We start from the raw sequence: 22,306 nt of genomic DNA, 5'->3' as shown, positions 1-22,306 counted from the left end.
ACACCTGAATGCTTGAGCCACTTCTGCTCTCTCTGCCTCCTCGTCCATCCCCCTGCCTTCCATCGCCCTCCTGATTGGGGGGCATTGGGGCCCCCATCCCCTGCCCTATTTTCCTACCAGGCCACAGGGTTCCAAACAGGGCCTCACTTCAGCCTTTTATTCTATTTGCCCATCAAATCTCTTGTCCATGATAGTCAGGTTGGGGGTCCCTCCCGGGCAGCCCCCTGAACATTTTACAAAACAGTTCCCTGCCCACCCTGGCAAGCCTAGCAATTCCCACCCCTCCCCATGTGCACATACAATGTTTATTGCTACCATCCCACTCTCCTTAGCTCCTGGCCCAGGGCCAGACTCTCCCTCCAGGGGTTAAGACTAGGAAAGGGGCTCAGCTCTCAGGGGTTGAGGGGCCCGGGCCAACCCCTCCAGCAGCCCTCTGCAGCATGTCCAGGGCCTCCCAGAAGAAATCTTTCTGTGCAGCCATCAAGGGCATCCAACCCACGATCTCCTTCATCTTTTCCATGCGATCCTGCAATGTGGGACAACTGTGGATCTGGCTGAGGTACTCCTCACAGGCCCGGGCTGCCCCCCCAGGGTCCTGGGGTGCTCCAGCTCCCAGGCCGGGCTCGGGGGTCCCCACCACCCTGCTGGCTGGTAGGTCCCGGTAGGTGGGATGGTGTTCGATGTCATGGCTGGACAGCATGTAGAGGCACTCTCTGGTAGAGCAGAGGGAACAGGCACACAGAGGGACCTTAAAGGAGAGAAGGGGCGTGGCTGAGAGGGGCCTTTACTGAGGGGCTCCCAGGAAGCCCCAGCTGTTGTGTTCCTCCCTCTCAGACCAGCCCTGGGCCAGCAAGTGAGCTAGCGCTGGCTAAGCCCCAAGGTTGTGTGAGGTCAGAGAGGGCGAGCGGGGTCTGCTAAGGGAGAGAGCCAGGAGCCATGGTGTGTGGCCGGAAAAGGGAGGTGGGTAGTGCTGGGGGGGGGGGGGGGGGGCCCGGGTCCTTGCAGGAGCCCCAGCTATAGCCCTGTGTGCCACCTGGCTCTATTACCCTTGCCCCGTTGCCTGCTGGCGTGTCCTGGCTCTGACCTTGACGTGGAGCTTCACGAAAGAGGCACTCCCCTTAGGCCAGCCAGGGAGGCGGCCTCCAGCCCCACAGCCGCAGCCCAGAAGCTCCTTGCTGAAGTCCGAGCCCTGGCTCAGCACCAGAGAGTGGTTGAGGCCACACCACAGGGCAATGGGACGTTGCAGATAATGCACCTGAGAACACAGGGCCAGGATCCCTAAGGTGGGAATGCCGAGGATTTGAGGGCCCAGGTAGGAAGAGGGCAACAGAAAGGCTCAGAGAGGTCTCTAGGAAACTAGGAGAGGGAAGCAAGGGGACTCAGCACCCCCTCAACCCCCACCCAGCCAGAAGGCAGACCAGCAGCAATCTTTCCCTCCCTCGTTCTCCTGCAGCCCCTGTCGGACTGCATGGGGTCTAGCACTTCTGTTGGTTCCTCATCTTTGCTCCTCAGAAAACAGGCTACTTGCCTGCGCCCAGGGCCTGCTACCTGCTCCTTCCTACTCCCCCAGACCTGTGCCAGTCCAGGCTCATCCTGCCTTCCAGCCTCAGGAGGGGGACTAAGTTTCCTCTTCCCAAAGTTTAAAGACTCCCTCCTTCCCTGTACAATTCCAGGTTAGCCTTCAGGAGGGACCTTCCTTCCACTGATTCCTCCCTTCTCTCTCTAGCATTTTCCACTTGTCCTATCCTTGTCTCCCAAAATGGCCACTCTGTTTTAAAAAAAAAAAAACAACAAAAGAAAACAAAAACAAAAACATTTCCACCTGATTCCTGCCCCTTCCTACCTCCATCTTTTAGGCAACAGAACTGGTTATGTGACCAGTTTGAGGCTGACCACATTTTTGTTCTCACCACAGCCCATTTTTCCTGAACTTCTTGTGATCTGGCTTCCCTGCTTACTAAGCTACTGATGTGTTCTCCCCAAATGCACTTGGCTTTCCAGCTTCCAAACCCCAGGGCCTCTCCTGCATGCTTTCTCCTGAGATTATGAGGGCTTTAATTTTGAAGACATAGGTACATAATTTATGGTCATTAAAGAAATGTTATAAAATCTGGGAGAGCAAAGATTAATTTAAAAATCACTGGAAATCCTACCACCCACTATTAACATCTTGCTGAGGGTGCCTGAGTGGCTCAGTCAGTTAGGTGTCCTACTTTAACTCAGGTCCTGATCCTGAGTTCGAGCCCCACATCGGGCACCCTGCTGTCAGCACATCAGCACGGAGCCCCTTCAGATCCTCTGTTCCCCTTTCTCTCTGCCCCTCCCCTGCTTGTGCACCTTCTCTCTCTCTCTGAAAAAATAAACTTGAAAAAATCTTGCTAGATATTCTTTTTTCTTTCTTCTTTTTTTTCTTTTTTTAATTTTTTTTCAACGTTTTTTATTTATTTTTGGGACAGAGAGAGACAGAGCATGAACGGGGGAGGGGCAGAGAGAGAGGGAGACACAGAATCAGAAACAGGCTCCAGGCTCCGAGCCATCAGCCCAGAGCCTGACGCGGGGCTCGAACTCACGGACCGCGAGATCGTGACCTGGCTGAAGTCGGACGCTTAACCGACTGCGCCACCCAGGCGCCCCCTTTCTTTCTTCTTTTTATTTTTTATTTAAGTAGGCTCCTGTGGAGTCTGCTTGGGATTCTCTCCCTCTCTGTCTGCTCTTCCCCTCATCAACATAAATTAACATTAAAAATAAAAAAGAGAGTCAGCCGCTTAACCATGTGAGCCAATCAGGCATCCCTGGATATTTTTCTTCACTGCTGCCTCTGTGTGTGTGTGTGTGTGTGTGTGTGTTTAAATTACAGACTTTTAAATAAAAATGGGGTTGTACTATGTAAGTAATTTTATAATTTTTTTTTCATCTAAAGATATGACCTGACCATATTTCCATGTTGGCAGGTATATTCCTATGTTATCTGTTACCATTAATCACCCCCTCTGTTTGGCACTCCCTGTGTCCCTGGCTTCTGGGACTTGGCACCTGAAAGTGTGCCTCCTGCCTCAGAGATAGCTTCTTCATTCCCTTTGCCTACAGCATCAGCTCCTGCCCAGGTTTGTGCCTCTGTCCCTGCTTCTGTCTGTTTCAGCCTTGTTCCAACATGGAATCTAATGCCAGAGAGACATTTTCACTTTAGAAAATGTCCAAATTCACGCTCTTCCTCTTTCCTCAAGCCAGCATCCCTTTCCACATTCGTTAGTGATGCCATCTCTCTTTAAGGGGTCTACTGCGACAGCCACTTGTGTCCCACAGCCATCTCCTCACATCTAATCAGTTTCCAGTACCTATTCATTTTCTTTCAAAACATCTCAGGTATCCATTCCTTTCCATTCCCACTGCCCCAGGCTCTTGTCCCAAGTGCCACTGTCACTCAATGGTCTCCCAGTGGGCTTCTCATTCAGTGGCCTCCTGTGCACTCTGGCCAGGTGACCTGTTCTCAGTCATCTGTGTGTGTGTGGGGGGAGGGGGGGCTTCTCTTGCTCCCGAACCTGCAGTGACTTTCCAAAATCTATACCTTTTCAGGCTCACCCCTGCCTGTATCACCTCATATCTACTGATTTCCAAGACATCCTCTCTGCTTCAGACCAGTCCTTTCATGGTCCCAGGTATGTGCAGCTTCGTTCTCATTCCTGTTACATGGAATGCCTTTCCCTGTACCCACACAAATCTGATCTAACCCACCAGACCGTGATCGCATCTCACCTCTTCTAGTTATACCAGCCCACCGAGGTCTCCCTGCTTCACTAAATTCCTATTGCACTGGCAGCAAGCACCACACAGAATGGACCTCACAGTGCCAGCCCTGGGAAAGACACGCAATGGTATCATGGGCATTATATACTGGCTGGCTTAACTTCCCTAGGGAGTAAGAAGTGGGTTCTAAAGAAAGTAGAGAAGAGGAGAGGTCTAAGGTGTAGAGGATTGGAGGAAGGGGGCCACGATGAGAATCACTGAAAACGAATCTCACCTGTGTGGGTTCCCCTCGGTCCATTTTGTCCCCTGTTCCCAGCTGCCCATATCTGTTATTTCCCTGCATAAAGATTCGGCCAAATTCATCCACCAAGCCAAGGTGATTGTAGCCAAGAGCACAAGATAGTATCTAGGAAGTAAGACAGAAGGAGAAGGTAGGCATTCAGTTCCCTCCAGAGGAACTCTGAGCTCCAGAATCTCCCAGCCACTAACCTGCCATTCCCAGCTGATTTCTTTTCGCCTTGCCCACTACCTCGCCCCTCTCTCTCTGGGCCCCTGTCCCTCCCTGATCAATCATTTGATACCTGCTCATATTTCAGACCTCTGGTGCCTTTTAATCCCTAAATCCCCCTCTGTCCGCCCCTTGGTCCGTCCCATCCCTCCAGGATCCTACCTTGGCAGGCAGTGAGAGAGCAAGCGGCATCTGCTGGTCCAGGGGGTCAAAGGCTTGAAGGGTCCCAAAGAGATCACGATACACCCCTGGGGTATGCACCTCAAAATATACTCCCCCCTGGTCTGGGGGGTCAGGAGCCCTCAGCTCAGCAGCTTTGGGCACCCATTTCCTAGCGATAAGGCCCTACCTAGGATGAAAGCTGCAAGATCCAGGGAGTCTCACACCACTAGAAATGTACCAGCTATGATATCTGGGAACCTAACCTCATCTTTTCACTAGGATGCCTGAAGGGGTCCACTGCTAGAGTAAGTATAAGGGGCTGTCCATATCTGGAAAGTCTGTTTAAGACTAGGGTGTGGAGAAGAAGGAAGGTGGTTCTTACCTGTGATGTAAAGAGTACTGCTCTGGTTAGAAGCCATGCGGGTCACACGAAGGTGAGGCAGGCAACGGGACACCTTCCTCAGGGCCAGCTGAACTGTGTAGGAGCGTGGCTGGTCCAGCTGGGTTTCATTCACTACCAAAGAGTAGATCTTTCCTTCCTCTGGGAGATGGGGAGAGGCAGACAATGATGTAGGGGAGGGGACGTCCCAATATCCACATTAACTTCCCAATAGACTCTCTAAGCCATAGCGATTAAACACTTATTGGCCTAGAGTGGGGTTGGAAGAAAAAGGGTAGAGGTGAAATACAGGAAGTGTGACCTCAAGTTGCCCAGACTCTAGCCCTGTACCACCAAAAATAAATCAGGGAAATCCTTCAGTGTGAATGATGAGTGGAGAGAAAACCAGCAGTTAGATCTGCCAGAATCCAATTTGAGTGTTGGGAGGAATGATGCCTGGGGACTTGGGGCTCTGCCTGGAATTAAGAAGTCCAGAGGGTCTGAGGCTTGGGAGTAGGGTCAAATATAGGGGACAGGGACACCAGTCTGCTTCAGTCAGAACAGCGCATGACTCTTGATCTCAGGGTTGTGAGTTTGAGCACCACACTGGGTGGAGAGATTACTTAAGTAAATAAAAATAAAAATTAAAAAAATGTATATATGTATGTGACAATCAGCAAGGTGGGGGTAAGTTTGGGGTATTAAGTGGAGTGCCTAGCAGGAAGTGAGGAAGATTAGAATTTCGAAAATCAGGCTTTCACTAGAACAGTGGTTTCCAAACTTTTTTTTGCAGCAGGGCCCTTTATTCATATGAAATACACAGAATCTGGGGCGCCTGGGTGATGCAGTTGGTTAACCACCCCACACTTGATCTCAGCTCAGGTCATGATCTCACAGTTTTTGAGTTCAAGTCCTGCATCAGGCTCTGCGCTGACGGTGCTGAGCCTGCTTGGGATTCTCTCTTTCCTTCTCTTTCTGCCCCTCCCCTGCTTGTGCGCAGGTGATAAATAAACTTAAAATTTTTAAGTTGTTTAAAAAAAAAAAAAAAAGCAGAATCTTAGTCTATGAGACAGACAAAAAGCAAAGCTATTTGGTTTGAGACCAGGATGAGGTGGCATGCAGAAAGGCCTTCCCCTCCCCTGCAGCAGGTCCTGAACCATGTGTAGAAAACAATTTGCAAACCACTGCTCTAGGCCACACCTGTGAGAAGCAGTAGAGCCCGCTGGTTCTCCTGACCAACCAGCACAATCTGTTTGAAGTTCATGGAGTGGTGGAAGGTCATCTTGAAGACCCGCTGCCCACTGGACTGCAGATAGACCTCGACACAGTCACAGGCCCGGCTGCCCGTTGTGCCTACCACTGCTGGCTGCTCCCGGGTGGCCAATACATAGAGGTATTTACGGTAAACGGTGTCACATCTTGGGTCCGAGGCAAACTGTAGGAAAAGATGAAGCTGTCTGGGATCTAGGTCTTAGAGTGGAATGAGGCTTGGGGGTGACAGGATCCTGGGGTGAGAGATGAGATACTTGGGTTCAGGGCTGGGAAAAGAGGGTTTAGTTTTCAGTTCCTGATATGGGAGGGCAGACATCGTGAGGAGAGTACCTCCAGACTGGTGTGGGTCCCGGAGGAGCCCCGGAGGAGGGGTGGGGTCTCAGCTCCTAGGGCTCTGCTACTCACATCCTTGGCTCCGCGACACAATACAACATAGCGGCAGGCTCGCTTCCACTGGATCTGGCCAAGGGTAGAGGAGACCAGGGCATTTTTGAGGAAGAAGAGGGTCCCCGTGTAGTCAAGAATGAAGACATGGTCCTTGGTGGGCAAGAAGCGGCGGTAGCCATGGGCTAGCAGGGGGGCTACACTCTTGCTGAGACAGCGGCGGCGGCCTCCAAATGCCTGGAAATACAGGCCCTTCGTGTCTGGAGAAGGGAAGGAGATGGAAGGCTCAAGGGGTCAGGATGGCACAAAGAAGAGTTGTCAGAGCTTGGGCAAACTATAGTTCTCAGGGAGCCGGGTACTTAGCAGCTCCCATAGCAGCTCCCTTAGCAGCAGGACTGGTGAACAGGGACTTTTCTAAATGACATATGGAAAGCTTAGAAGATATCTTTAATAATCCCCTACACAGGCTATCTTTAATAATCCCTTATGCCTGAACTTTAGTTCTCTGCCCCCTACCCCGAGCCCAGGGCACTACACATGCTTCTAAGTGAGGGCTTCTTTAGTCCAACCTTGCATCAGAGACATCAAGGGAAATATAGTACATAGAAAAGCAGCAGACAGAGGAGCGAAAAGGAATGGCTGAGAAAGGCCAGTAACGCCCCTCACCCCTAGCTCTGGATCTGCTATCTGGATCAGATCTGGATCTCCCTGAATCTCCAGTGTGTGCAGTCAGGTACTTGGATAGGGGCTCCCTGGGAATGGAGGGCTTCAGAGCATGTTTCTCAACCTGGGGGTGATTTTGTCCTCAGGGAACACTGGTTGTCACAACCGGGGGGAGCTTTGTTACTGGCATCTAGTGGGTGGAGGCCAGGGATGCTGCTAAACGTCCTACAATGTGCAGGACAGCCCCTCACTCCAAATAATTATTTGGCCCCAAATGTCAACAGTGGCAGGTTGAGAAACCCTGGTTTAGAGGAGGGAAAACTCCAGGTTTGGGGAGTGGAGTAGATGACCGGGGTAGGATTTGGAAGAGAGTTCGAATACGGAGGCTGACTTGGCAGGGATGCTAGTAACGGGGGCTCCGGGTGGGACGTCTATCAGAGGGTGGAGCTGGAGGCTTGCAGAGCTCCTAGATGGATGGCATGTTTGAATCTAACAGGCTCTTCTAGAGAAAGGGGCCCTGGCAGGTTGGCTAGGAATGCTGAGGCAACTCTATGGAACAGGAGGGATCCCAGAATAATAAGGCACAGGATAGAGGCAAAGAGAACTGAGGTTCTGGGGAGGTGTACAGTTAAGAATGGCAGCTCTCTTCCAGGGCCGGACCCCAGAGCCCTGCTCTCGCAGACGAGGACTAAGCCCGCGACAGATGCGTCTCCACACGCCCTCAGCGTCGCACACTTCATGGAAGTAGTGGCAGGTCTGGCCCAGAGCGACTACATCTCTGACTGGGAGGAATGAGATGATATGCTCCACCTGGGGGGTGGGCAGGAGGGAGGAAGCAGGAATCATCAAGGGGGTTCCTCATCACTCTGGTCCCCTGCCCTTTATTCTGGAATCCCTCCCCACGGATGACTCACCAGCTCTGGGGGGAACAGCTGAACAGAAATAGGGTTCCCTCTGCCCTTCTTCTCTTCACCCCCAGGATCTGGGCCACATGAAGGGCAGCTCCGCTTTACCTACCCAAGGAGAAGGGAGAGCACAGGGATTCCATGAGAGTCAGGCCTCCTTTTCTCCCTTCTGTCAGCCTTTCATTAGCTTCTTTCTTAGGGGCTCATGGCTCTGTGCCCTTAAATCTTCCTATCTTTCTCTCTAGGTCCATGGGACACCCCTCCCTGTCTGCCGTGTTCCTGGGTTCACCAGCTCCAAAGAACCCCTCCCCTGATCTCTTGCTGCCATCTTCTTGTCCTTTCCTTGCCTCACCCTCCCACCCCCTCACCCTGAGCCCCTCCTCCTGTCTGCACAGCCTGGTGAATTTTTGCAGCCTTCTTCTCCGGCTTTTCCTCACCATCTTGACTGCCCCGTCCCTGCTCCTGCCCTCATCCTCCGGGCCCCCCGACCCCACCCCACCCCACCCCCCGTAGTCAGCTCCCTGGCCCCTGTTCCTGCTGCCTTTCCCACACCATGTCCCCCGCCTGGGCTTGGGGGACCTCTGGGTCTCCTCAGCCTTCTAGGCCCCTCCCCCATGGAGTCTGGGAAGACAAACCTCTCTGTGACCTCACTGTCCAGCCACTGTGACCTATTTTCCCCAACCCTGCCAGGATTTTCTTAGACAGTTCCTGGGTTCTAGCTTGGCTCTAGCCACCCAGTGGCTCATGGGATATGCATGAGCCCCTCCTCCAGGAGAAAGAAAGTGTGAATGACTGCTAGATGAGGCCTTTACTTTTGGAGCACAGTTGTGAGGTTCCTCCCCTTGAGGCCCTTTAGCACTCTGCTCTGTAGAGAAACACCGGTGAATTCTTCATATCTCAGCAGGCCAGGGCCTCCAGGGGATTTGTATAGACTACGTAAGAGGATGACAGTATAAACTACCTAAGAGTATAAACTACCCCCCCCCCCAAAAAAAAAAGTATAAAAAATATAAACTGTTTGACAGGCGAGGAGGAATGATGACCCTGCTACACTCGCTTAGAGGGAAGCATGCACTAGATGAAAGTGGGAATAATTCAGCACCGACTCTTTAGTCTTACAAAAATACATCCAAACGCAGATTTCCTGGGACAGTAACATCAATGCATGTATGAAGGACAACCTATTAAGGTGGAAGAAAGGGATAGAATTACTCTGAAAGCATAGGGTATCTCCCAGGGTCTAAGCTTTTAACTTAGTCTTATGGGGAGAGAGGGCCGCCATATATGAGAAACGGCTGGAGTTCAGGGTATGTCTGTCCAGGTAGGGGCAAAGGATCTACACCAATAAACCAAAGGGAGTAACCGGCTCTTCCAGGAACGCAAAGGAATCCAATCCTGGACATCCAGCCCTCAGCTGCCTAGTATTACAGACTTTCCTTTACCGCGCCAGCTATCAGTCAATCACCCAAACTCCCTTACTCATGGGGACTAGTAAACAACTAGTTTGAGACACTGCGGATGGAACTTTAAGGATTCAATACATGTTTAGGAAATCTCAACCTCTGAGATGTGATTCACAAGAACCTTTAGTTGTTTGTGATCAGGCAACTATTAACGTGGTAAATGTACTATGTTAATGTGTTAGGTCCTTTTGCCACCTAAAAGGACGTTAAGATCCCTTAGCACACAGAAAAAGGATCCTCAGCTTCCTCTTGGGTCTGGGTCCCCACTATTTCAGCTCAGGAAGCAAAGGAGACGGTGCGAATAGAAAATGCCCACGTAGAAGTCGCTGGGAAACCGGGCTTCTGCTCTAGCCAACTCCTCAACTTCCCTCCGCCTCAGTTTCCTCATTTGTAAAACGGCGGGCTTCTTCCGAATAAGATGATCCCTTATGGACTAACTCCTCTCCCCCGCCTCAGGTCCTGTCATCACAGTTCCCGCCGGGGCGCGCTCCTCGAGGTAGGCTGGCCAGCCGGGCGGTAGTTCTGGAAGCTCTCCCGGTCTCCCATAACCCTCCCTTTAGGAGCTGCCTTGGGCATCTCCAGTCTCTGGGAAGCCCCCGCCCGCCGGAGCTCCGGAGACCGCCGCAGGGCCTCAGACTCCGCAGCCGGAAAGGCCTCCACGGTCCCTTCAGTTGTGACGACCCCCTCCCTCCCCGCTGGTCTCAGGCTTCGCCTTGCGCCCCACCCCCCTCCTTCACGCCCTCAAAGCAGGCTCGCTCCCTAACATTTGCAGCTCGCACTCGCCTCTCCAGGCCCTGCACTGTTCCCAGCCGGCCCGACCGGCAGCGGTCACGTTCTTTAACCTCCGTCTCAAAGATCTAGCTCACCCGTCTCCTGCTAGGCGTAGGGACCGCCTTCTCGCCCATGCTATTGGTAGGTACAGCCGTCCCTCAGAGAAGAGGCCGGGCCAGGTTCCCTCCGGAAGATTTAATTGGCCTTCTTGACAGTCACTCGCCCATATCCGGCTTGCGATTGGTCTCCGTTGGAAAAAAAAACCCCGAGACCCGGCTTGAGGTCTCGGCCTCTATCCCTTCTAGTTGAGCACCGGCGTCCCCGTCTCCTGGTTAGACCTGATTGGCTCCATCTCCAGCCCTAAGCATTGCGATTGGACGCGGCTGCGCGGGGCGGGCCAACCTGGAGCGTCGGCCGTTGGCGAGCGCTCTATTCTAGCCCCCTCCCTTCTGTCGCCTCACTCCTGCGCTATAGTCTCCACCCCCCCGGCGGGTTCTGATTAGCCACTTCCAACGCGTCTTCGGATCGCGATTGGTCCGCCGTGTCCCTGAGCGCGTTTCCTCCCCCTTGAAGCGACTACGGCGGCTCCAAGGAGGGGGAGGGGGGAGGAGGGACGGCCGGTCCCGTCAGTCAGGCAGCGGGAGCCGCCGAGAGCGGATGGCGGCGGCGGTAGCGGCCCCACTCGCCGCCGGGGGTGAGGAGGCGGCGGCCACGACCTCCGTTCCGGGGTCTCCGGGTCTGCCCGGGAGCCGCAGTGCAGAGCGGGCCCTAGAGGAGGCCGTGGCCACCGGGACCCTGAACCTATCCAACCGGCGCTTGAAGTACTTCCCCCGGGGCGCGGCCCGCAGCTACGACCTGTCAGACATCACCCAGGCTGGTGAGTGCACTCGGCCTAGTCCCGGGCTGGGACCCTCATTTGCATAGCCCCGCCCCTAGCTTGTTTCTCACCGGTCTCGGGAGTCTGGCCCGCCCCTTCACCTGACCGTCGAGGTTCTTGACCCTGACTATTTGCATAAGCCTGCTAACTCCCCCTCCCCACTTTGAGAACTCCTGGACAATGAACCCATTTCTCCTTTGTACCGAACGTCCGGCGCCCTGACCGAGTGTTGTGAGAGTTCCCCGTCTTCTGCTTCTCTTTATTTGCCTTTCTGCGCACCTGTAGAATGGTCCCGCCCCTCACCTGGTTGGCTCATTTGCATGACCTCTTCAACCTCAGTTCTGATCGTTCCTTAAAGCAGCCCCCAAGAGCCCCTCTAATGACTCCTTTCTCTTTCTCCACTTCGTCTCCAACTCTTTCCCGGTTCCACCTAGATCCGAACAGCCGTAGGCCCCCCTCTTCCTTAGGATTCGCCCCTAACAACCTGGTGCTTCTGTTTACTGTGCTTATCGTCCCGCCCCCTGGCCCTCTCCACTCTTCACCCAGCAAGCCTATGGGAAAGAAGCAAATCTTACACCTCCCCTAACTCTTTTCTCCGCGAGCTCTTCCACCTATTATCCCTGACCCCCTTATCTGAGACTCCCCCTCCTTCTTGCGTGTGTGAGGTCACAATGGAGCCTGTGACCTCATAGGGACCTTAGAATTCCCATTTCAGTGTCTGCTTTCCCTAGGAGGGGAGGGACTTGAGGCAGTTGCTGAAAGGAAGGAAATCTTATCTCCTGGCATGGAGTTCTGGGAAGCTAGAGACTGTCCCACTGTCCTTCCACTCCTCCACCCCACAGATCACTCTAATCATGTCCCTCCTCCCTGGTGTCTCTTGATGGTGGGGTGTGGGGGACTCTACCATGACAGGTGAGTCAGGCTTCAGCTGCTCAGGAGGCAACAACCTATGACCCTGGGCTGGCAGCTGGGGGGTGGAGATTGGGAGTGGGCCAGAGGACCGCATTCCCGAAGCCCCACCCCAGCCTAGCCCAGGGGTGGGACTTGGGACTGGCTGAGTGTCCTCCTGAAAACACTGCTCAGGGACTGAATGCATTTCTCCTCTAGCAGGTGCCTGTTCACCTGCAAACACCCAAGTGGACACAGACACTCTCTTTCCTCCACTGTTCTGGGGAGAACCAGTTTAAACCTCTCCACTTTTCTTGGGTTGCTGGGGAAACTCACTTGCCCACCATGCAGCAAGTGAGTTCAGGGAATGGGTGAGCCCCAGGAGCCATTCCTCTCCCTCTCCGTCTCCCCCAGCCGCCTAACCCCCAAGCTCCAGATTGACCTCAGCAGCTGTGTGACACTCGCCGTCTGTTCCCTTTCCCCTCCCCCTTGCTTGTTTTTTGACAAAGACCAAATGTTATTCTTTACTTCCTTAGGGCTCTGTCTCTGTGAGTGGACTCCTGGGGAAAACTACCAAGAACTCCCTGGCCCCTCCCAGCTCCTACCCCCTCCCCGCCTCCTCCCCCAGCATTCCGGCTCAGGGTGCAGGCAGTTAGTTCTCCTGAGTGAGCTTGTGTGACGAAGTGGGAAAATCCCAGCTTACTGAGGACCTCTCCCTGTCCTGCTCTCCACGCAGAAATCCTAAGTCCTTTCTGGGCCCAGGTTGTAGGCCAGGTGGAATCTGTCTTGTCCAAAATGTTCTCTGACCCTGCTCCCCAAGCAGAAGGCTTATAGTTTGGAGTGGAAAGGGGAAGTAACAGTTGGGGTTGCCCATACCCTGCCCTCCATACCTCCTTGCCCTCCAACTCAGACTAAACACTTCAACACTCCGCCAGATTATCCTGAGCCCTCTGCTGCTTTCCCAACTCTTTCTGCCCCACTGTTTTCTCTGCATATTTCCTGTGGCACAGGTCTCCGATATCCCTCGGACTCTGTTCCTTGGGGCCCCTGAAAGTAGGGTGAACCCTGAGATGGCGGGGAGGGGCCGCCCTCACAAAGGAGAAGTGCAGCTCATTCTCTCACAGACCACATCCTGTGCCTCCTGTGCCCTGCCTCCTCCAGGCTGGGCTCCCTTCCACCCCGAGCTTTTGCCCCTTTTGCCCCTGTTGCCGCTCAGCCGGCTCGTCCTCTCCACCCCCTTCATCCATGGCACCCGCGCTTGCACACACATGCATTTGGGGATGCAGGGAGAGCAGGCAGGTGGAAGGTGAGCGGAGGAGGCCTGCATCTGGCCCTCTCACCCTCTCCAGAACTTGGGTCTTCTCCCTTGACAGGTCTTCTCTCTGTGCTCTGGGACTGTGAGCAGAGAGGGAGAAAGAAGGACCCCTGGTGCCTCAGGCTGTCACCACCCTGGTAAACATAGGGCCCACCAGAGAGAGAACCCGACAGCTTGTTTCTACTCCATTTCCTGTCGTGAGATTCGTTTCCTTGGGGGATATACCCCAGCTTCCCTCCCAATGGCTTTCGCTCACCCCTTCCTGGGGAGGGCTGTCTAAAAAGCTCACCCAAGTTCTGTTGCCAGAGACATCCCACAGCAGGCCCTGGGCCCCTCCCAGTACAGGCGAGGAGAGGAAGCAGAAATCCAGTCTTGCTTGTAGGGCTCTCAGCAATTACTGTCCCCAGACTGGCAGAAACCCCATGCCTGACTCCTTTCATTGGAGTAGCAAGAGACCCCTTGAGAATAAGGGGTGGTAAGAGGTTTTATCCTCTCTTCCTCCCTCTCTGCCCCTCACCCACACCAAGATCCTGCAAAAGAGCCGAGTGCCTGAAGTCAGGGTCAGTAAGAGAGGAAGTAGAGCGGGGCTGGTGGGGCTGGAAGAAGGTGGGAAGGAGGCCAGTCCTGAGCACAGTGTATCCTGATGGGAGGGACCCGAGGACTGTAGCTCCCACCTCCAGGTTGATCAGCTTGGCCTCCCTTCCTGGTCCCTGGGAGTCTGTTACTTCGCAGACTCTTGGACCTGGCTTGCTGATCCCAGGGGCTGATGAAGAAGCACTGTTGTCCAGTATGTCAGGAGCCTTATTTAATCTCTAGAGCCAGACTCTAATGGCCCTTGGTTTCTCCCCTGTGTTGAAAAGAGGTTGAGGTTGGGGAAAAGGCCCCTGAGGAGGGACGAGCTTTCTCAGTGGTCTCCCCCAGAGGTTGACAATATTCTTATCTCGAGCCTCCCACTCTATTACCTTGCTATTTTCTCTGGAGCACCAGCCCTTCTCCATAGAACAACAGGAATCACAAGAGTTCTAGAAGCCAGTTACCCTTTCCAGGATAGCCCTTCGTTTGTGTACTTGAAGGCGGTGTTCATGTTTTGCTCTCCCAAGTCTGGGGTTCTCCAGCCCAGTGACCCTGTGGCCTTTGCCTTTCCTTTGCTGTTCTGGTAATGTGCTTGCAACATGCTCAAGTTTTGCAGAAAGCTTTGTTGTCTCCAGGGAGCCCAGGTTTATAGGTCTGATTCTTCAGGTCCGAAGGGGAGGCAGACTTCTGGGCAGCTGGCTCTGGGAGAGTTCACGGTCCTTTTGTCCAGGGCTGGGTCTTTCCACAGCTCTCCTCTGATACTTGCTTCCCCTAGACCTCTCCCGGAACCGGTTCCCCGAGGTGCCGGAGGCAGCATGCCAGCTGGTGTCCCTGGAGGGCCTGAGCCTCTATCACAATTGCCTGAGATGCCTGAACCCAGCCTTGGGGAATCTCACGGCCCTTACCTACCTCAACCTCAGGTAGGAAGGCGTGGCTGGGGAGGGGGTGCAGGGTGGGGAGCTTATTCTTCTCAGCCCCAAGTCCCAGTGCACAGTACCCTGAGTCCCCCTCCTGGTGACCCTGAAAAGAGGGCAACCCTGGGATGCCATGCCTGGGGAGTGAGCCCACTGCCTTTCTCCCCTCCACAGCCGAAACCAGCTGTCATCGCTGCCACCCTACATCTGCCAGCTGCCCCTCCGGGTGCTCATTGTCAGCAACAACAAACTGGGAGCCCTGCCTCCCGACATCAGCGCCTTGGGAAGCCTGCGGCAGCTTGTGAGCATAGGGAGCAGGGCCAGGAGAGGGGCTGTCGAGCCAGGCACCTTTGGGGGAAGCTGGGGAGAGGTGGGGACCACCTGGAGGTGGCCAGAGACAGGAGGCAGTTTCTGATGCTCTTGTTTGTTTGTTTTTTCTTTTTAATGTTTATTTTTTTATTAGAGAGAGAGAGAGAGAGAGAGAGTCGGGCAGAGGGAGAGTGGGAGAGAATCGCAAGCAGTCAGCGCTGTCAGCGCAGAGCCTGACGCGGGGCTCGATCTCATGAACTGTGCGATCATGACCTGAGCCGAAATCAAGAGTCAGCCACTTAGCTGACTGAACCAGCAGGTGCCCCTGATGCTCCTGGTCTTAGGGCTCCTGCCTTGCTTCTTTCCTCATTGCAGGATGTGAGCGGCAATGAGTTGCAGTCCCTTCCCACAGAGCTGTGTAGCCTCCCTTCCCTGCGGGACCTCAGTGTTCGGAGAAACCAGCTCAACACCCTCCCTGATGGTAAGGAGAATGAGGAGCTGGAGGGAGGGCGGAGTGGGGGGGGGGGCATGCGGAGAGAAAGAGTGTGTGTGTGTTGTTTACATTGGAGAAGTCGCAAAGACTCTTCACAGAACATCGATGCCTTAGTTTCCTAAGGTTTTGCAGTGTGTAAAACAAATGAGAGAGAGTGAGCAGGGAAGGGCAGAGAGAAAGGGAGAGAAGGAGAATCCCAAGCAGGCTCCGCACTGCCATCGTGGAGCCCAATGCGGGGCTTGAACTCACGAACCATGAGATCATGACCTGAACCAAAATCAGGAGTCAGACACTTAACCGTCTGAGCCCTCCAAGTACCCCCTAACTTACTTGTTCTTAACCAGCAACCCTCTGAGGCTGGCAGACATGGGTTATTAGCTCTGTTTCACAAATGTGGAACAAGGCACAGAAGGGAGAGTGAGTGAGTGTGTTGGTACCCTGTAGAATCCCAGGATTGGAAGGGGCCTTCAGCATCACCCGGTGTCCTCATTCACCCAGTGGGAGCTCTCAAGTCAGATGATGCCCTGTACCTCCTCCCCGGAGATTGAGTCAGTGGAGCCACGTGCCAGAGCCCAAGCAGCCCCATTTGAACGAGCTAGCTGTGATCCACCCCAACATTTGATAGCCTTTGTTCCAAAGCAAGCACCCCTGCCCTTAGCCAGCCAGCATTGTCGTGTGTTTCCTGTGTTTTAGGTGGGCGTCAGGTAGATGTGTGTGATGTCACTCAGATCTGGGGCCAACTCTTAAACTGTATTGGCTTCATGGGGAGAGAAGTGGAAGAAAGTGCTAGAACAGGACTCTTAGCTGCAGAAGCTGGAGGGAAGGCATGTGGCTCTGCTCAGGGAGTTTGAGGAAGACTTTGCCCCAGCGGCATGGCAGGAGCTGACCTGTGAAGGAAAGTTCTCCTTCCTTCTGCATCCCAGGCAAAGCATCCTGGGGCAAAGCATGTGGGTGGGAGGGAGCACAGTCTGGCAGGATGTGGTGAGAAAGGCAAGCCATGGCCAGGTGAGAAGGACCTGAGCCTTGTTCATCTTGTTCTTAAAGAACAAGGGAGGGAGTCAGCTGGTCACCCATTTTCTCTGAGCTCCCCTTACTCCTACACTGGCTCTCTTTCCTTCTGAGTCAGTAGCAGTGTAAACAAGCATGTGATCAGGATGCTCTCTGGGCCATAAAAAAGACCCTAGCAAAATTCTCTGGGGACACAGAGGAAGGAGCAGGGAATTCTAACCTAAGTGTCTGGAAAGATTTTGTGGAGCAGGCAACACTTGAGCTGAACCTTGAAAGATGGACACAAAAATGACATTGTCCCAGCTGAGCAAACAGCAGGTGGAAAGGTGCAGAAGCCAAGGGGCTGGAGGGTTGTTTGATGTGGTGTAAGGGTGGGCAGTGAGATGGGAAATGTGGGCTGAGCCAGATCATGAACACCTTGACCGTGCTGGGCCAGGGAGTGGTGATTTTTATTCTGTGTCTCTGGCTACCACTAATCCAACTGTGTGTGTTTGAGAAATAGAAAAAGGCACCCTTTTCTGTGGGTGGGCACAGCCTTGCCTGGGACCGGAAGGGCTTAGCTAGTGAAGTTCAGGTGGGATTGCAGTCCCTTCCTGCCTGGGTCCTTTGTGCAGGGCACAGGCCACTCACCCTCAGCAGCCTTGGCTGCAAGTCATGGAAGATTTTTGAGCTGTGCAACGTCACAGTTTGGTTTGGGTCTGTGATGGTCACTTGGGAATGGAGGAACGGTTGAAATGTGCAGTGGGCAGGGTGGGGAAAAGGAGAGAAGCACATGAGATGGATAGGAGTTAAGGGAGGGGGGCCTGGAGGGGGCCATATTTGAGCAGGAAGGGAACCAGGTAGGTTGTTCCTGGGGAGTGCTCTCAGCCAGTCAGGGCATCCTGTGGTGGACCCTGGGGTGGCCAGCTGGCCAGAGCAGAGGGCAGAGGAGGTGAGCACAAGACCCTCCCCCCCTTGGGCAGGCTCCTGACTCTTCCCTCACCCACGCCCAGAGCTGGGGGATCTTCCTCTTGTCCGCCTGGATTTCTCCTGTAACCGTGTCTCCCGCATCCCGGTCTCCTTCTGCCGCCTCAGGCACCTGCAGGTCATTCTGCTGGACAGCAACCCCCTGCAAAGCCCACCTGCTCAGGTGAGGGGTGGGTTTGGGGTAGACCATGGAGACAGAGCTGAGAGTGGGTAGGCGTTGGGAGGTGGTTCCCTTTAGCAGCCAATCGGGATCTGGGGGAGCCCCCTTCCCTTCCCCTAATCCCTACCTTGTGCCCCCTTATACCTAGATCTGCTTGAAGGGGAAGCTTCACATCTTTAAGTACTTGTCAACAGAGGCTGGGCGGCGTGGGGGGTCAGCACTGGGGGACCTGGCCCCTTCCCGCCCCCCGAGTTTCAGTCCCTGGTAAGTTCTAAGTGGGAAGGAAGGACGCTCCTGGATACTTGCTGCCCCTTCCTGGCAGCATGGACTCCATGGTTGTTGGTGGGAAGATGAGAGGGGTCACTGCCTGATATCGGACTGACTAGCTCTCCCTGGCTGGCACTAGCCCTGCTGAGGACTTGTTTCCGGGACGTCGGTACGATGGTGGGCTAGACTCAGGCTTCCACAGTGTTGACAGCGGCAGCAAGAGGTGGTCTGGAAATGAGGTAAGAGCCTCTTTTCTGAGGGACGTTGGGGGTCTCAGCCCCCGGGGAGAACCTCCTGAGCCAGGACCCTTTGCTTGGTGCCTCTGAATATCAGAGTGACAGTTGGTGGCTGGAGTGGTCTTCTTCCCTTGCCCAAGTTTCCAAGGAAGGGCTGGCTCAGCAGCAGACCCCAAGGGCCTGAACCCCATGAACCCCCAGCATTGCTGAGCAGCTGACTCCCATTTTTGCATTTCCGCATTTAAAGTCAACGGATGAATTTTCGGAGTTGTCCTTCCGAATCTCAGAGCTGGCCCGGGAGCCTCGAGGGCCCAGGGAGCAGAGGGAGGATGGCTCTGGTGAGTGATGGGGTTGGGATAAGGGGACTGGGGTAATGGACAGGTCCCCGAAGGCTCCCCCCTGCTTGCTGACGTGCCCTGGCCTTTCCAGCTGACGGAGACCCTGAGCAGATTGACTTCATTGACAGCCACGTGCCTGGGGAGGACGAAGAGCGAGGTGCTGCTGAGGTGAGGGTCCGGCCCCTGTCCCTGTGCCCGGTAGTGTGCTGTGCCCTGTGGGACAGGAGAGCGGAGGAAGGGAGCCAGTACAGTCTTGGGGGAACAGATCCTCCCTCACCCCCTCTGCTGCTTTTTCTTTAGGAGCCCCGGCCACCAGAATTGAGCCCTGTGGCAGGGGACGGAGAGAAGGCACCAAACAGCAGGTACCCCAGAGCCACCTGAGCCGGCATCTCCTCCCTTTACCCCGTCACCCTACACTTTCCCTCCTCTCCTGACCCTGCTCTGCCTCACTGGTCCTGCCTCTAACCCTCAGGCGGGAGGAGCCTGCTGGTGAGGAGCGGCGACGCCCGGACACTTTGCAGTTATGGCAGGAGCGGGAGCGGCGGCATCAGCAGCAGCAGCAGCAGCAGCAGCAGCAGCACAGCGGAGCGTGGGGGGCCCCCCGGAAGGACAGGTGTGGGCAGAGGGCAGGGGCGGGGTGGGGCTGGGGGCTGTGGAAATGAGCCCTCGTGAGCTACTCTGTCCCTTGGGGTGTGCAGGTCCGCTGCCTGCACTGCCGACCTCACATCTCCTTTGCTTTCCAGTTTTGTGAAGCCGGGGGTCAGGGCTGCTGGCGGAGGTCCTGCGGCCTCATCCACTCAGGCCTCCTACAAGTATGTGTCCTCCCCGATTCCACCTCCCTGCGCCATCTCCCTGCACACCCTCCCTGGACCCCCTCTGATTTGCTGTGTGTCTGTCCTCAGTGGCATGCCCAAGTCCAGTGCCACCCAACTGGGATCTTCAGGGGGGCAGGGAGCCTCCCCGGCCCCTGCCCCCACCCCTGCCTCCCAGGAGCCCCTTCCTGCAGCTGGACCAGGTTGGACAGGGACTTTGGGAAGAGGATGGGGGACTGTATAGGTGAGGGGGTGGCTGGGCCTGGTGGTCTGAGGGAAGCATGGGACTCCAGGGGGTGCCTTTCTCACCTGCCCCCTGGCTCTGGCCCCCAGCGACAGTGCCTGCTCCCCGGCCGCTCGGCTCCATTCAGAGACCAAACAGCTTCCTCTTCCGTTCTTCCTCTCAGAGTGGCTCAGGTGGGTTTCGCCCTGTCGCCATTGCTAAGCCAGCACTAACCCCTGGGCTGCGGTCACCCCTTCTGGCCTGGGAGTTCTCCAGTCTATTGTCCCTTTGTGTTGAAAATCCCCACAAGTACAAAGGCAGGAGATGTGGGTGCCAGACACGGTGACCCAGCCAGGAAGTCGGCAGTGGGTGGTAGAGACAGCCCACATTCCTCCTTTTTCTCCAGGCCCTTCCTCACCAGACTCTGCCGTGAGGCCTCGGCGACCCCCTCAGCTTCTGGACGAGAAGGAGCTGATGGCACAGCTGCGCCAGGTGAGAGAGGTGGGATCTGTGGGGGTGGGGAGGGGCTACTTCACACCCTGTGGGTGCCTTCAGGAGGATGGAAGGGGCGGGCCGGAGTCCCCACTGACCCTGACTGCTCCCCTGTCGTCCTCCTGCCCCCTAGGTAATGGAGTCCCGGCTGCAGCGGCCCCTGCCTGAGGACCTGGCGGAGGCTCTGGCCAATGGGGTCATCCTCTGTCAGCTGGCCAACCAGCTGCGGCCCCGCTCCGTGCCCTTCATCCATGTGCCCTCGCCTGCTGTGGTCAGTGGGGTTCCAGGGTGGGAAGTAGTGGATGGGGCAGAGGACTGCCAGGGCCTCTCTTACTCTCTTCTTTTTCCTCTCTCGCCCTCCTGCAGCCAAAACTTAGTGCTCTCAAGTCTCGGAAAAATGTGGAGAGTTTCTTAGAAGCCTGCCGAAAAATGGGGGTGCCTGAGGTATGGGGGCGGTGTTCTCAGGAACCCAGGGCCAGTCCCTACTATAGAGTGGCGATGTCCTGGGCTCAGCTGAGCACTCCGTGTGGATGGCAGGGTTCCATTCAAAGGGGTGTCTGCTCCCCAGAAGAAAGCACGTCCACAAGTCCCACTCCTGCACGCCTCCCTACCCTGCATGCTTCCGTGCCCTGCACTCTGCATGTTGGTGTGGCTCAGGCCTTGGCACGTGAGGGCAGGGGGTGGGGAGGGATTGTCTTGCTGCTGCTGCTGCTGCTGCTGACGTCTGCTCTTTGTCCTTGTCCATCTGTCCTACTCTCCCTTCCCAGGCTGACCTGTGCTCGCCCTCGGATCTCCTCCAGGGCACCGCCCAGGGGCTGTGGACCACCCTGGAGGCTGTGAAGCGGGTGGGGGGCAGGGCCCCCCCACCCCTCTGGCCCCCCTCTGGTCTGGGCGGCTTCATCTTCTTCTACGTGGTCCTCATGCTGCTGCTCTATGTCGTCTACACTCGGCTCCTGGGTTCCTAGGACCTGAAGTCACCCTTTCCCCTGCCCTCTCCACCTATTTCTATTTATAAGACTCCTGTGCAACCCCCATCCCTACCAGTGGTGCCTTCAGTCCCTACCAAAGACACTAGTGAACCCTCTCCCCTCACACACACTGACCTCAGAGGCCCCACTCTGGTGCCCCCAGACCCTGGGCCCCCAGCCTCTGGCCACCCTCCTGTAGCCCCTTCCCGTGCCCCTCACCTCTCCATGCTGATGGTGCCTTCATTCCCTCCAGGCCCTGCCCTGCCCTCTGCTCCCTCAGAGGGTAGATCTCAACCTTCTTCCTTGTGCCGTCCCCCTCCACCCCAGTCCCCCCACTGTTATGGGGAGCTAAATTATCTATATTTTGTAGAGAGAACTCTATATTTGTAGGAGTTGCAGGGGCCCAGGCTGGGTCCCTGTCTCTGTGTATAAATTGTACAGACCGTGGCCGCCTCTGTGTGTGTGTTTGCGTCTGCTCTTGCTGTGGCCAGGCCCAGCCCTGGCTGTGCACCTTGGGCTCTGTGTGCCAGCCTGCCTACTCCAGCATTTCCCTCTGGAAATGACAGGTCTCTCCTCCCCTGAGCCTTGGCCCCGTGTCATCTCCCTTCTGTTACCTGCTGGCAACTTCCTTGCGTCTCATTTGTCCCAAGCCATGTCCAGGGTGCCCCTGAACTTTGCCGCCTCCACCTGGGCCATCCTGTCAGCCCTGTTTGCCCAGGCTTCTTTGGGGTTTCACCCACCCTGCTCCCAGGAAGGGCAGGGAAGCCAAGAGAACAGGGTGACATAGGGAACTTAACCCGGGCCCCTCCCCCCAGGAGTCCCTGTGCCAGCCCCATCACATCCTGGAAGAGGAGGGGGCCCCGGGAAGGGGCCTCCCTTACATCGCTGCTGTCGTCCACGCACTGCTGGAAAGGCCATAGGGTTGAGGAAGGGGCGCAGGGCCCCGACCTGGCCTGCAACCCAGGAACAGAGAAGACAGCCGTGCCTGGCTTCTGATTTCTAGCAAGGACTCTGGTGAGGGCGGCCTTGGGCCTGGCCCTGTTCCTTGGGCGCCCCTCGGCCCTCCCGAGGGGTTGGAAAGCAGGCCCGGTCCAGCAAGGTGCCTGGCCGCCTCTGGGTGTGGCCAAGGGTCTTGTGTCAAGTGCAATAAAGAAGTCGGGCCCTTTAGGCTGCCCCTCAGGTTTGTGTGTGTGTGTGTGTGTGTGTGTGTGTGTGT

The 22,306-nt window shown here is 55.5% G+C and overlaps 2 protein-coding genes across 10 annotated transcripts; one reads left to right on the top strand and one right to left on the bottom strand.

Moving 5' to 3' along the window:
- Positions 1-142: 142 nt before the first annotated feature.
- On the bottom strand, positions 143-11,730 carry FBXO24 (F-box protein 24). Of its 5 annotated transcripts, XM_058711105.1 has the most exons (11): positions 11,432-11,730; positions 10,347-10,496; positions 8,027-8,125; positions 7,739-7,922; positions 6,471-6,709; positions 5,994-6,228; positions 4,797-4,955; positions 4,415-4,536; positions 4,019-4,150; positions 1,085-1,255; positions 143-748 (listed from the first exon to the last, which is right to left on the bottom strand). In XM_058711105.1, exons 2-11 carry the CDS (start codon positions 10,383-10,385, stop codon positions 386-388), a joined length of 1,743 nt encoding a protein of 580 aa, XP_058567088.1. In that variant the 5' UTR covers positions 10,386-10,496; positions 11,432-11,730; the 3' UTR covers positions 143-385. The 5 variants fall into 5 exon arrangements, with proteins under 5 accessions (XP_058567088.1, XP_058567091.1, XP_058567092.1 ...); XM_058711108.1 differs by lacking the exons at positions 10,347-10,496; positions 11,432-11,730 and adding an exon at positions 8,455-8,586; XM_058711109.1 differs by lacking the exons at positions 10,347-10,496; positions 11,432-11,730 and adding an exon at positions 8,386-8,469.
- On the top strand, positions 10,834-22,257 carry LRCH4 (leucine rich repeats and calponin homology domain containing 4). 5 transcript variants are annotated; one of them, XM_058711100.1, is made up of 18 exons: positions 10,836-11,128; positions 14,680-14,824; positions 14,993-15,119; positions 15,503-15,608; positions 17,621-17,757; positions 17,903-18,018; positions 18,161-18,260; positions 18,505-18,595; positions 18,687-18,763; positions 18,896-18,957; positions 19,068-19,208; positions 19,294-19,407; positions 19,498-19,610; positions 19,741-19,824; positions 20,037-20,122; positions 20,256-20,393; positions 20,489-20,566; positions 20,890-21,537. In XM_058711100.1, the coding sequence occupies exons 1-18, from the start codon at positions 10,909-10,911 to the stop codon at positions 21,085-21,087; spliced, it is 2,133 nt and encodes a 710-aa protein (XP_058567083.1). In that variant the 5' UTR covers positions 10,836-10,908; the 3' UTR covers positions 21,088-21,537. The 5 variants fall into 5 exon arrangements, with proteins under 5 accessions (XP_058567085.1, XP_058567083.1, XP_058567084.1 ...); XM_058711101.1 differs by having other exon boundaries at positions 10,838-11,128; positions 19,339-19,407; XM_058711103.1 differs by lacking the exon at positions 20,890-21,537 and adding an exon at positions 21,906-22,257 and having other exon boundaries at positions 10,839-11,128.
- Positions 22,258-22,306: the final 49 nt, after the last annotated feature.

This window comes from Neofelis nebulosa, chromosome 18 (genome assembly GCF_028018385.1).
Source record: "Neofelis nebulosa isolate mNeoNeb1 chromosome 18, mNeoNeb1.pri, whole genome shotgun sequence".
NCBI classification, from domain to species: domain Eukaryota; kingdom Metazoa; phylum Chordata; class Mammalia; order Carnivora; family Felidae; genus Neofelis; species Neofelis nebulosa.
Note: the sequence above shows the minus strand (reverse complement) of the source record. Positions and strands in the feature narration are given on the sequence as shown.